The sequence below is a fragment of the Hylobates moloch genome, unplaced genomic scaffold, assembly GCF_009828535.3.
Source record: "Hylobates moloch isolate HMO894 unplaced genomic scaffold, HMol_V3 SCAFFOLD_22, whole genome shotgun sequence".
In the NCBI taxonomy this organism is placed as follows: domain Eukaryota; kingdom Metazoa; phylum Chordata; class Mammalia; order Primates; family Hylobatidae; genus Hylobates; species Hylobates moloch.
Genome location: NW_026652297.1, coordinates 19,374,259 through 19,387,410, shown reverse-complemented (window position 1 = coordinate 19,387,410; position 13,152 = coordinate 19,374,259). Strand labels below are relative to the sequence as shown.

General features: G+C 36.9%; 1 protein-coding gene across 20 annotated transcripts in view; it reads left to right on the top strand.

The window, feature by feature from the left end:
- NEK11 (NIMA related kinase 11) overlaps positions 1-13,152 on the top strand; it is a 334,192-nt gene that overhangs the window by 84,016 nt on the left and 237,024 nt on the right. For 19 of the 20 annotated variants that reach the window (XM_058433714.1, XM_058433709.1, XM_058433710.1 and 16 more), the window contains one exon: positions 5,187-5,305. In XM_058433714.1, the coding sequence (XP_058289697.1) occupies positions 5,187-5,305 (119 nt within the window). Of the gene's footprint in view, positions 1-4,186; positions 4,299-5,186; positions 5,306-13,152 lie in introns of all 20 variants that reach the window. The other variant, XM_058433724.1, reaches the window with a different exon arrangement.

The following is a 13,152-nucleotide window of genomic DNA, read 5'->3' as shown; positions in this document are numbered from 1 at the left end:
TGCCTCTGGGAGCTCCATCTCAGAGGAAAGAAGAGCGATGACCAGCTGGAATGTTCAGGTTGGAGTGGGGTGGCTGTGGTTGGACCTTGCCTGATGAGGTACAGTCTGCAGTTCATCGTCTCCTCAGCACTGTGCGTGTGGTACCTATCCTAGAGGTGCACAAGAGAGCCTGAGCTCCTTTGTTGGTAGGGCTATGGCAGCTGGTACCAACATGCTTGGGGATCCAAGGCTTATGGAGCTCAATGTGGGCTTCAGTGGTAGCTCTGCACAGACTCCACAAGCTCTCTGTGTCAATCTGGAAGCCCAGGGGAGCCGGGGGCCTCTCCTGTGCCCAAGATTACAAAGCTCATGCAGACATGTGCTCCCTGGGGACTCTCACTCATCCTTACCTTGCAGCTGGGAGCCTCCTCTGGCTCTGCACCAATCCTGGGTGGGCAGCTGTCCTGCCTTGCTCTTCTTTGCTTTCTGTGGGTCGCTGTTGCTTCTTTGATGAATCAAAACATGGCCACCTGTATGATCCACTTGCAGGATTAGTGTTTATTTGCCACTCTGCCTCTTCTCCATGAGAGCAGCATGCACTAACTGCTTCTAGTCAGCCATCTTGGCAAGTCAGCCATCATGGCATTTCTTTTACTGACTTTCTTAATTATCTTGACAAAACGCAGAATATTTCCTTGGCCTAAAAGGTAAAAACAAAACAAACAAAAAACCTTTTCACAATTTCCTATTAAAAGTAGACCAGTACCTCAAGAAAAAGTTGTTTTAACATAAAGGATGAAATTCTAATTTCCCTTCGTAGTGTTTTTGATATTAATGCTTAATTTTTAGAAAAATTTATAAATAGCACATCTAATCTTAGCTAGCTTAATCACATATAAAATTTCTTTCCCAAGGTTTCTCTTCCACAGAGTTTTTGTATTAGTCCATTCTCAATGAAGAAATAGCCAAGACTGGGTAATTTATAAAGGAAAGAGGTTTAATTGGCTCACAGTTCCGCATGGCTGGGGAAGCCCCAGGAAACTTATAATCATGTTGGAAGGCAAAGGAGAAGCAGGCACTTCTTCACAGGGCAGCAGGATGGAGTGAGTGCAAGCAGGGGAGCTAGATGCTTATAAAACCATCAGATCTTGTGAGACTCACTCACTATCATGAGAACAGCATGGGGGAAACCACCCCCATGATTTGATTATCTCCACCTGGTCCCGCCCTTGACATGTGGAGATTATGGGGATTACAATTCAAGATGAGATTTTGGGTGGAGACACGCTAAACCATATCACTTTCTAATATCCAGTTAGTTTTTTTCCCCAAATATTTCTTTCTCATTTTGGACCAATCATTCTACTCTAGAACAAAAATTATTCTCTTTTTGTTTTAACAAAACAATACACATCCTCATAACTTATGCTTTTCCTTACCAAAAGCGCATCTTACCTATATTGTATACTTGCATATAAAGTTTTTTCCTTATTATTTCTAGTAATTTTAGTTACACATTTTAATTAGAATTCTTAGCCCTTTATGACCTTAATTTCTAGTGAACACTAGGAAGCAAGCAAGTGTGAATATCATACCAGCAGTCTACAGATTGGAAAACCTGTGAATTATAATTCTAGGAGCATGTACTTTTTTATAATACATTTTTTCAATGTGGCACAGAACATTTATTAACAGTCCCAACTGTCTTTAGTCTCTCTGTAGTAAGAAACTGTAGAGGAAGCAAATTTTTATTTCTATCATGTTAGGGCTTTTTTTTTTTTTTTTTTTTTCCCATCCTTCATAAGAATGTTAAAAGTTTCTGGTATAGAAAGGACATTTTTCACATGGGAATTCTATCTTACCTCTATTTAACTCTTGCTTTTAACAATTATGCTTGAAATGCTCATAAAGATGAGACATTAAATAGCCATCACCTTAAGTTATTTTTCTTGATGACAAGCTATGTCACATAGAGATAACATGAACTTATTTTACTAAATAAGCCTAGGGGAGAAGAGTTGTGCATCTGTATTATACTAAATGCTGACAACTCTGAAGGTATGCCTGAGTTAATCAAGCCAATATACTTTTATTAGCTACTATTTACCCAAGATTATCCAAGATTAAGTCAACTTGAAAAATATTTTAGGTTTGTTTCTAAGGGTTTAAGGAATACCTATTTTATATAAGCACTTATTTTTCTTTAAGCCAATTAAATAGTTCCCTTTTATAACTTAATTTTGGCAATACCATAAGGAAAAAGAAATATATTACACATTCATAACATACATACTGACATATATAAATATAAACATAAAAACAGATCTTGTAGTATTCATTTAAAAATTTTAGCCAGGTGCCAAATACAATAACACAAAGCTCACTAATCTGGAAGTGAATTAAGACTTAAGATTTTTTCCGTTAGCCTTCTCTAAGGAATCTTTTAAAGAGGAAATCTTTGATTCATTTCATATCTTAGATATTTAATACTTCTGTGTATCCATTAAAGAATGTGTCCCATTGCTTTTGTGGTGTGTTGGATCCTTTCTTCTCTAATGTGCCTCACAAGTGACCAGTTTTATCTGGGTTAAAACTTCACTGTGGCCACTGTAATTCTAGCTTGTCCTTAGTAAGGTTAACACATTTTAAAAAATGCACAGGTTCTGGGACCATAATTTTTGTACACGGAGAAAATTGTGCTTATTTTTGGTGTTTTTAAAGTGATACATTGGGTTGACATACATTGTGCACATGTACCCTAAAACAAAGTATAATAATAATTAAAAAAAAAAGAAGCTAGCAGGCAGCTTCACTGATATTTCTTTAAGGCAAGTTTTTCTTTTCATTTTTCTTTGTCATTGTCTTCATCTTCTTCTCTCTCCTTTCACTCCTCCTCTGAAGGTATTCAGGAAGAAGATGGCAACATGTAGGCAATAGTCTTTCCGCCACTGGAGATGTTTTATCGTATTCAGAGAAACTAAATGAGATATACCAGAATCCTCGCATACTCAAGTCCTGCAGTTGGCCCTGCAGAACCTTCATATATACAAAAGCCCTTCATATATGCAGATTTCCATTCCTGCAAATATTGTATTTTCAATATGTGTTTGGTTGAAAAATATCAGCTTAGAAGCTGATATTATAAGCTTGTAAACTGATATATTAAGCAGACCTACGCAGTTCAAACCCATATTGTTCAAGGGTCAACTGTATATTTGCAGGTCACCTTTCATCTGAAGGACTTTCATGTCTACTACACAGGTTGTTATAATGATCTATTGTCAAAAATGTTCTTTGCAATTTATAGAAACATGAGAGTACAGCTTGTATGGCTCAACAGAATTCTGATAAACTCTAGGAGTAAAAAGAGAGAAGAAATAAAGGCAGGTTTGAAGAATGAGAAAGAAATGATAGTCTTTTAGACAAGGAGTTAAGTATTCAATTCGCCATATTTTTGAATTCCACCAAGCTTTGGAACACTCTCTTTGGCCCAGAAAACTATCAGGAAACCGTACTTGAGCTAGGCTGCAAGTGAATGTTTGCTATACTTTTGATTTGTTATGGCCCTGTGTAGGAGAGAAAATGTTAAGCAAATAGTTGCACATTGCACTGTAAGGAAATAAAAAATGTATTAGAAGTGAATCAGTTGACCTCATGTTGTTTCATTAGAAGTAATTTCTTTTGGATTGTCTCATTTCCTATACATGTTCTTCCTTTGCATCTTAACAACAACTCTGTCATAAGTAGTCTATGACTAGCTTATTTTTTCCACTTTTGCTCCCCATGAACATGATAAGGACCTCTCCCACTCTTTATGGGGCCTGCGTTTTGCATCCTGCAAAGACCAAACACAGTTACATTGAATCCATCCTTTTCTTTAGAGGAACATTTCTCAAATTATCTCTAATTTTTCGGTGTTTTACAGTAAAATGGATCAGGTCTAAGGGTTCTCTAAGAGAATTTAGCATTTGACATTTTTATTTTTATAGCAATTGAAATACATCGTACAACCGTATTCAGAAAGGGCATTATATCAGACACTGCCAGGCTATTTTAGATGTTTGTCATTTTTTATCATAGTTTTTGGCCTTAATAATAAGTATTATTATTTTACTTATTGCCAGTGAGTGATAGGATAGAGCTTAACTAAATGCTTAAACGATGTGCTTGGATCCCCACATAGATACACAGTTATAATATTCCTTAGGGTTTTGCTATAGCTATATAGAGGAAAGGAGAATTCAGTCATCCCAGTGCACATGGTACCCTGGGCATGCCAAACTCAAAAGAATCTATACTACAGCAGCTATAGGCACAATGTAAGTACCAATTTAGTCTCACCAAAAATCATCACTTTATATTAAATTCATATCACTGATTTGAATTTTATTGGCCGACCTTTTTAAGTTTTATATATGTTAAGATTCTATAATTATATAGAACTCAAAGTGTAAGAAAAGTTATTGCTAGTTTTATGTGGGTGCATATATAGGTAATATAATAAAAAATAATTTAGGTTGAAGGTTTATGTGATAACTTTTCTCCTTATAAGGGTTTTTTCCTGGAGTGATATCATTAAAGCATTTAAAACAGATTTTATGAAGTAACTACTGGTACTAGAGGAAAGAGCTAAACTCCATTCTGATTTGTGCAGAGTGACTGGGTATTCAGGGAGAATAAGGGAGTAGGGAAGAGGAACAGCAGGGGCCTGAGCAGAGTCAAGGAAGTGAAAAATTACAAAAATCAGGAAGTGGAGGTTGGTCCCTGTAAACTCATGTGGGTTTGTTTTCTGGTGCTCATCAAAGTTAGACTCCTAATCTTCCTTAGAGATTGGGAGACAAGAGCCCCATCTTCAGGCATTGGCTGGAAGAAACAGTCAATTCTTCTGTCTACCTTGAGTTTTCTCAGGCAGGAACTTTAAGGGGTAGGAGGGTAGGACCATCCTAGGGTTGTGGCCTTGGGCTTTTAGAAACTATTAATACATTCGTGTTTGTTAAAGTCTTTATAGGTCAATGTTGAGGCCGAGCTGAGAAGAGTACTCAAAGGAACCTAGATAGACTTTGATTAAAGAGAGAATCTTTGTCAGTGATAATTACAGAATGGCACTTTCTTATAAACAGTGACTGCTATGTATTAACTGTTGTTAAATGAGCTTGATTTTAATATATTAGCTGAAAAAATATGAAAGATTATGCTCTTCATTTCAGGGCCGAGATCTGGATGATAAAATTCAGGAATATAAACAAGCTGGAAAAATCTTTCCAGAAAATCAAATAATAGAATGGTTTATCCAGCTGCTGCTGGGAGTTGACTACATGCATGAGAGGTATGTTCATTTGCTACTGGGAACATGATATAGTTGTAACAGTCATGTTTGAACTTGAAAAGTGAATTTTTTTTTCTATAATTGAAAGAAAACAAGTTCAAAGGGTATATGGCTATAATTAAACATCTATATTATGTTTTTCCTTGAGAAAACTGTTGAATGATTATATCTAGAGGATTTACTTGCATAGCTTTTTGTTGCTGTTCTAAAACTCAAGTTGGCCTTGAATATAAGACAGAAATTTGTATTAAACACATTTCATTATGTCTGATCATGTCCTGTGAATTACAGGAAGTTCTCAGAAACCTTAGGCATCCTACGAATTTATTGTATCTTACAGCAGGCTTGAGTTGTAAATACCTTAGTATGCCACAAATGAATTGTGTGGTCACCTGGGAATGTGTCAGTGCACACTTAGCTAGGTTCACATCCCAAAAGAGCTCAGTAATTGAGACAGAATGTATTCTTTCACCTCAGAGAGATAAGTATTCAGATAGAAAGTCAGTTTTGATATGAAGTATCTGATAATGAAGGTCAATTATTTCTATGATTTACATTTACAATCTCTGCCTCAAAAATGTATTTTAAAACTTTTAATGAATTTTTATAGGTCAAAAGTAAGAAGTTTTAGAAGTTAAATGTTTTAGAGACCCATAAAATGATATGAACATGTTTGAAAAGATGAACATACATAGACAAAAAAGAAGTGGATACTCTGAGGTGTCTATGGTCGCTTTCACCTTGGAAGTGGGCGTTAACACACGGTACCATTCTTCTTGAATGAAAGGGGGTAATTTATAAGGCACACCAAGGTCTAACTATCCATGGATGTCAGATTGCTTAAATGTGTCATCTGTACTTTCTGACAGCATAAAAAGTAATCGGATTATTCTGTAATTCGCCATGTATCTTCTAAAACACATGCTTGTTGATACAGATAGCTACTGATTTAGTGACACCTCATAACAATCTGTTGGATGATGTCAAACTATCTTAAGAAATCTTTTATTAAAAGATTATTTGACTTAAATGAATCAAATAATCTTTTAATAAGCTACCTAAAGCTACTGACTGTAAAACTTCTGTGTACGTACATTTATATTGGTACTTCCTTTATTTCTTTATTTCTTAGCATATTGTTAGGTTATATGCAATAAAAACAACTAAAAAACAACACATATTAAGATGCTAACTATGGTATTCTATGCACAAAATACAAAACTGGAATTTGGTTGATTTAAGAACCCAAATATTTTTGATACCTTTAAGACTGCTTAGTAATAGTTAAAATAAATAAGTTTAAAATAACCCTTTGAACAGAGGCTTATAATTTTTTAATCCTTTAATATTCAAAGAAAGTCATTAAATGAGACTAAATATTTGAATATTTGTGAATCTGTGGATCTGAAATACAATCCTTTGTGATTCAGGTAACAAGTGATGGTACTTCTTAGTCATGTTGTTATAACCAATTACTGTAAAGTTTTTATGTACAGAGAAATTACAGTTTTATGTTTCAGTTAATTCATTCCTTCATTAGGTAGTGATACATTAAAAATAAGTCTCAACCTCAAAGAGCTGTTAGTAAGCTAGCAGACATAAAACATGTACCCTTATAACTATAAGCCATGTACCATGGTGGATGTGCATAAATCAGTGTCTCCACTATTCACTAGATTCATGACCTTGAGCAAGCTGGTCATGAGAGCAAGCTCTCCTCTCTGAACCTGTTTCCTCATCTATTAGATTGGTGCAAAAGTAATTGTGGTTTTTCCCATTATTTTTAATGACAAAAGCCACAATTATTTTTGTACCTCCCTAATATAAAGTAAGGTTAATAATAGGACCCTCCTTGCTTACATTAAAGGGTAGAAAATATGCATTGAGATATTAGATAGTTTAAAAGTTTGCAAAATGTTAAGCTCTATGTAATGTTGTTGTTATAATTTAATATAGAAATGAGAGCACAGACATCAAAAGGGGTTTTAAAAATGATGACAGTAACAAGTGTTAAGCATATGGAGCACCTGGAATTATTTTATATTGTTAATAGGGTATACATTGATATAAACACTTTTGAGAAATGTTTGGCAATACTTTCTAAGCCAAACATACAAATGGCTATGACCCAGTAATTCTATTCCTAAGGGTAGGAATGAGTGCTGATGTCCAACAAAAGGAATGCAGAAATGTCCATAGAAGCCTTTTTTGTAATAGTGAAAACACTAAAAAATATTCATCTGCAGTGGAATGGTTACATGAGTGTGGTATGGCCCTATAGTGGGCTTTTTAAATTACTATTCTATAATTTAAAAACAATACACAATTGACAATAAGCATGACCTGGGTGAATCTCAGAGATCACAGATAGGATGAAAGAAGCCAGATGCAAAAGGGTGTATACTGCATGACTACATTTATATGAAGTTCAAAAATAGGCAAAACTAATCTAAGTCAGAATAGTGATTACTCTTGCAAAGGGGTTTTGCCTGGAAGGGGCACAAAGAAACCTGGGATGTTAGAAATGTTCTATATCTTAATCTGGATGGAGGATTACAAGAGTGGTACAGATGTTGATATATATGTAAAAAATCATCAAATTTAAGATTTTTGCATTTTAATGTAAGTTATACTCTAGTTTAAAACAAGTGATAAAAGTGCCAAGAAAAGTACAATTTAGTGTTACAGGAGATCAGAAGAGAGATAATGTTTTCATTTGGAGAATCAATGGAGGCTTCTTCTTGGAAGAAGTAGCACTTGACCCAAGGTAGGTTTCGACTATGATGAAAAATGGGTCAGAGATTTCCAGATATAGGGAACAGAGCACAGCCACAGTTGGGAAAACATGGAACTTTTAGAGAGAATCATGAGTAGTTCTATTGGGAAAGCTCTTGGAGTAAAGAATAAAGTTGTTTGCAAAGGTAGGCTGAAGTCAAGAGGGCTTTATTTTGGAGCATAGACATTGAACTTCACAAGAGCTTTTTGAGTGGAGTTATATAATATTGCCAGAGCTTGCTTCAGGAAGGTTAGGAAGGTTAGATGATAAATTATACCAAGGAGAGAAGGTAACTTGGGTTATCAGTCAAGAACCTTTTATAATATCCATGCATGAGATTGTGAGACCTAAACCAAGCTGGCAGAGGTGGGTAGAATGAGGAAAGATGAGAATGAACTCAGTAAGTTGAAGTGACTGGACTTGCAATTAAGTGTATCTGTGAGATGTGATAGAAGGTCAAAGATGAACCTGAGGTTTTGTGCCTGGATGAATGAGAAGTTGGAAAGACAGGTTTGAAACAATGGTGATGAGTTTAATTATGAATATGCTGGGTAGAATATGGAGAGAGAGGAAGGAGAGGGAGGAGAGAGAGAGAATGAGAATGAGAGAAGGAAGTTAGAAGTGAGGCTCTGGATCTTAGGGAACCATCAGGGCTTGACTTTGTTTGGGTTCCTACAATATCAGAGCCCTGAAACAAAGACTAGGGTACAAGTAGAGTTTTAGGAGGTAATCTTAGAAATCAGAAGCCAATAAGTGGGAAGATTGAGAAGGAGAAGCCAGAAAAGCTGTGCAGAATGCATGATTGAACTAGTGGCTGCTGTGGGTAGAGGGATTCAGAGGCAGGACTCTTCTAATAGTGTTTTAAGTTTTGGGTTTCTCTTCCTGCATTCTTTCCTGGCTTTTTGGGAAAAAAAGAAAAAAAGAAAAAAAAAAGCAGGCCGGGCACAGTGGCTCACGTCTGTAATCCCAGGACTTTGGGAGGCCAAGGCGAGTGGATCACGAGGTCAGGAGTTCGAGACTAGCCTGGCCAACATAGTGAAACCCCGTCTCTACTGAAAATACAAAAAATTAGCCAGGCGTGGTGGCGGGCACCTGTAATCCCAGCTACTTGGAGGCTGAGGCAGGAGAATGGCTTGAACCCGGGAGGTGGAGGTTGCAGTGAGCTGAGATTGCACCATTATTCTAGCCTCGGTGACAGTGCAAGACTCCATCTCAAAAAAAAAAAAAAAAAAAGCAAACTTGCTTAAATATAACTATTGTTTTCTAGCACTATTATGAATTTCCTCTTGAAAAATTTCTTGTATTTCTGGGAATTTGGAGTGAGGAGGGGGAGGAAGGTGTCTTCATCTTGATCCAATTTTAGAATGGTTTTTAAATGGAGCAGTTATATATATATTATTCCTGATTGTAAATGTATAATCTATGTTTCACTTCTGTTGGTTTTCAATATTTAATTTAGTATAAAACATGTTTCCTTCAGAAAATAAACTTATTTATCTTAATTATCTGTCTTTAAAACTTTTTAAATCCAAAAGAATGATTTTTTTTAGCATATGACATAAACATTTATAAATAATGATGTTAAAAAGCCAAGACTATTCACAGTTCACTGAAAGCTACTTCGAGAACGTAGCACTAAAACATGTTCTTGCTGAAGGGAGTCATGCTGTATTAACAAAACTCCAGTGTCAGTGGCTTACAGCAACAATCATTTCCTGCTCATGTTGCATATTGACAGATATGGGTCATCTGCAAGTCTGCTCTACATGTCTTCGTTCCAGTACCCAAACTGAAGGAGCAGGCCCTATCCAGGACAGGCTTTACTCCTGGTAGAGGGAAAAGCAAGAGAGTTGGAAACCCCTTGCTCAGACATGACAATCATGCGGTCTGCTCACATGTCATTAACCAGAGAAGTCACATGACCACTCTTAATGTCAGAGGGGTGGAGATGCCTCTTCCTCCCAAAGGGACCGCTCACTGCAAGGAATAAGAAGCGTGAATACTTTGGAACAAGAATAAGTCTACTACAATGTTTCACTCAGCTTTAAACTAAAATCTTTCAAATTACAGCTGGTAAATATAGGCTTGTCTACAAAGCATTATTCTAGTTTTCTCCTTATATGATCTATGGTATATATTAAAGTATATTTTGAAAATTACATAAATTGGCTTACATATGGGTTAAGATTACCTTGGAAACAATACATGTGAAGAGGTTAGGTTTGTTGCAAATGCCTTGCAAAAATTTTAGTTTATATATATGATGGTTGATTTTATGTGTCAAGTTGACTGGGCAGTAGATGCCCAGAATTACACATTGTTTATAGGTATTTCTTTGAAGATGGTTCTGGATGAGATTAGCATGTGAATCTGTGGACTCAGTAAAGTAGATTGCCCTCCACAGTGTGGGCAGGCATCATCCAATCCCTTGATAGCTTGAATGGAACAAAAGACAGAGGAAGGAGGAATTTGCCCCCTTGTTCCTGCCTCACTACTTAAGCTAGACATCTCATCTTCTCCTACCCTCGGACTGGGATTTACACCATTGGCTCCCCTGGTTCTCAGTCCTTTGGACAGGGCCTGAGTTACACTATTGGCTTCCTGGGTCTCCAGCTTGTAGACAGCAGATTGTGGGACTTCTCAGCCTCCCTAATTCATGAGCCAATTCTTCATAATAAATCATGTATCATTAGAACCCAGACTAATACAGTGCAGCCATAGAGGAGATAAAGAAGATCCTGGAAACACTAAGAAGAATGAAGTTACAGAAAAAGTGAAGAATCTGTTCACTCCTTTGGAGCTTTCCTGTACTTATTTTAATTTGGTTTATTTATACATTATTCTAAATCTATAACATATGGCATAAACATATAAATAATGATGTTAAAAGCTGAGAAAATTCACAGTTCACTAGAAGCTGTCTTGAGAATGTTGCACTGAAACCCATTCCTGTTCTGGGCGGGGAGTTCAGTTAATGTCAATTTCTTAAGATAAAGGACAGAGCAGCCTCTCTGCAGAGAGCCCACCTGCTGGTGGTCTCAAGGCCTTGCTGATTTTGGTGCTTTCCAAGTGGAGGAGAGAACAGGGCTGGGCACTTACTCCAAGACGGCTTCCTCATCACTTCACTGCCCATGGATTTCCTAGCCAACTTGCTGAGGTATTGTGGTAGAGTGGCTAAAATGTTCCCTGAAAGGTAGTGTTTTCTTGTTTTTTTTTTTTTTTTTTTTTTTTAGTATACTTTAAGTTCTAGGATACATGTACACAACATGCAGGTTTGTTACATATGTATACATGTGCCATGTTGGTGTGCTGCACCTATTAACTCGTCATTTACATTAGGTATATCTCCTAATGCTATCCCTCGCCTTCCCCCCACCCCATGACAGGCCCCAGTGTGTGATGTCCCACCCTGTGTCCAAGTGTTCTCATTGTTCAATTCTCACCTATGAGTGAGAACATGCAGTGTTTGCTTTTCTGTCTTTCTGATAGTTTGCTCAGAATGATGGTTTCCAGCTTCTTCCATGTCCCTACAGAGAACATGAACACATCTTTGGTATGGTTGCATAGTATTCCATGGTGTATATGTGCCACATTTTCTTAATCCAGTCTATCACTGATGGAGATTTGGGTTGGTTCCAAGTCTTTGCTATTGTGAATAGTGCTACAATAAACATATGTGTGCATGTGTCTTTATAGCAGCATGATTTATAATCCTTTGGGTATATGCCCAGTAATGGGATGGCTGGGTCAAACGGTATTTCTAGTTCTAGATCCTTGAGTAATTGCCACACTGTCTTCCACAATGGTTGAAATAGTTTACAGTCCCACCAACAGTGTAAAAGTGTTCCTATTTCTCCACATCTTCTCCAGCACCTGTTGTTTCCTGACTTTTTAATGATGGCCATTCTACCTGGTGTGAGATGGTACCTCATTATGGTTTTGATTTGCATTTCTCTGATGGCCAGTGATGAGGAGCATTTTTTCACGTGTCTGTTGGCTGCATAAATGTCTTCTTTTGAGAAGTGTCTGTTCATATCCTTTGCCCACTTTTTGATGGGGTTGTTTGATTTTTTCTTGTAAATTTGTTTAAGTTCTTTGTAGATTCTGGATGTTAGCCCTTTGTCAGATGGGTAGATTGCAAAACTTTTCTCCCATTCTGTAGGTTGCCTGTTCACTCTGATGGTAGTTTCTTTTGCTGTGCAGAAGCTCTTTAGTTTAATTAGATCCCATTTGTCAAAATGCGAAATTTTTGCGAAAATTTTCTCCCATTTTTTAGGTTGCCTGTTCACAGAGGTAGTTTCTTTTGCTGTGCAGAAGCTCTTTAGTTTAATGAGATCCCATTTGTCAATTTTGGCTTTTGTTGCCATTGCTTTTGTTGTTTTAGTCATGAAGTCCTTGCCCATGCCTATGTCCTGAATGGTATTGCCAAGGTTTTCTTCTAGGGTTTTTATGGTTTTAGGTCTAACATGTAAGTCTTTAATCCATCTTGAATTAATTTTTGTATAAGGTGTAAGGAAGGGATCCAGTTTCAGCTTTCTACATATGGCTAGCCAGTTTTCCCAGCACCATTTATTAAATAGGAATGCTTTCCCCATTTCTTGTTTTTGTCAGGTTTGTCAAAGATCAGATAGTTGTAGATATGTGGCATTATTTCTGAGGGCTCTGTTCTGTTCCATTGATCTATGACTCTGTTGTGGTACCAGTACCATGCTGTTTTGGTTATTGTAGCCTTGTAGTATAGTTTGAAGTCAGGTAGCGTGATGCCTCCAGCTTTGTTCTTTTGGCTTAGGATTGACTTGGCGATGCGGGCTCTTTTTTGGTTCCATATGAACTTTAAAGTAGTTTCTTCCAATTCTGTGAAGAAAGTCATTGGTAGCTTGATGGGGATGGCATTCAATCTATAAATTACCTTGGGCAGTATGGCCATTTTCACAATATTGATTCTTCCTATCCATGAGCATGGAATGTTCTTCCATTTGTTTGTGTCCTCTTTTATTTCATTGAGCAGTGGTTTGTAGTTCTCCTTGAAGAGATCCTTCACATCCCTTGTAAGTTGGATTCCTAGGTATTT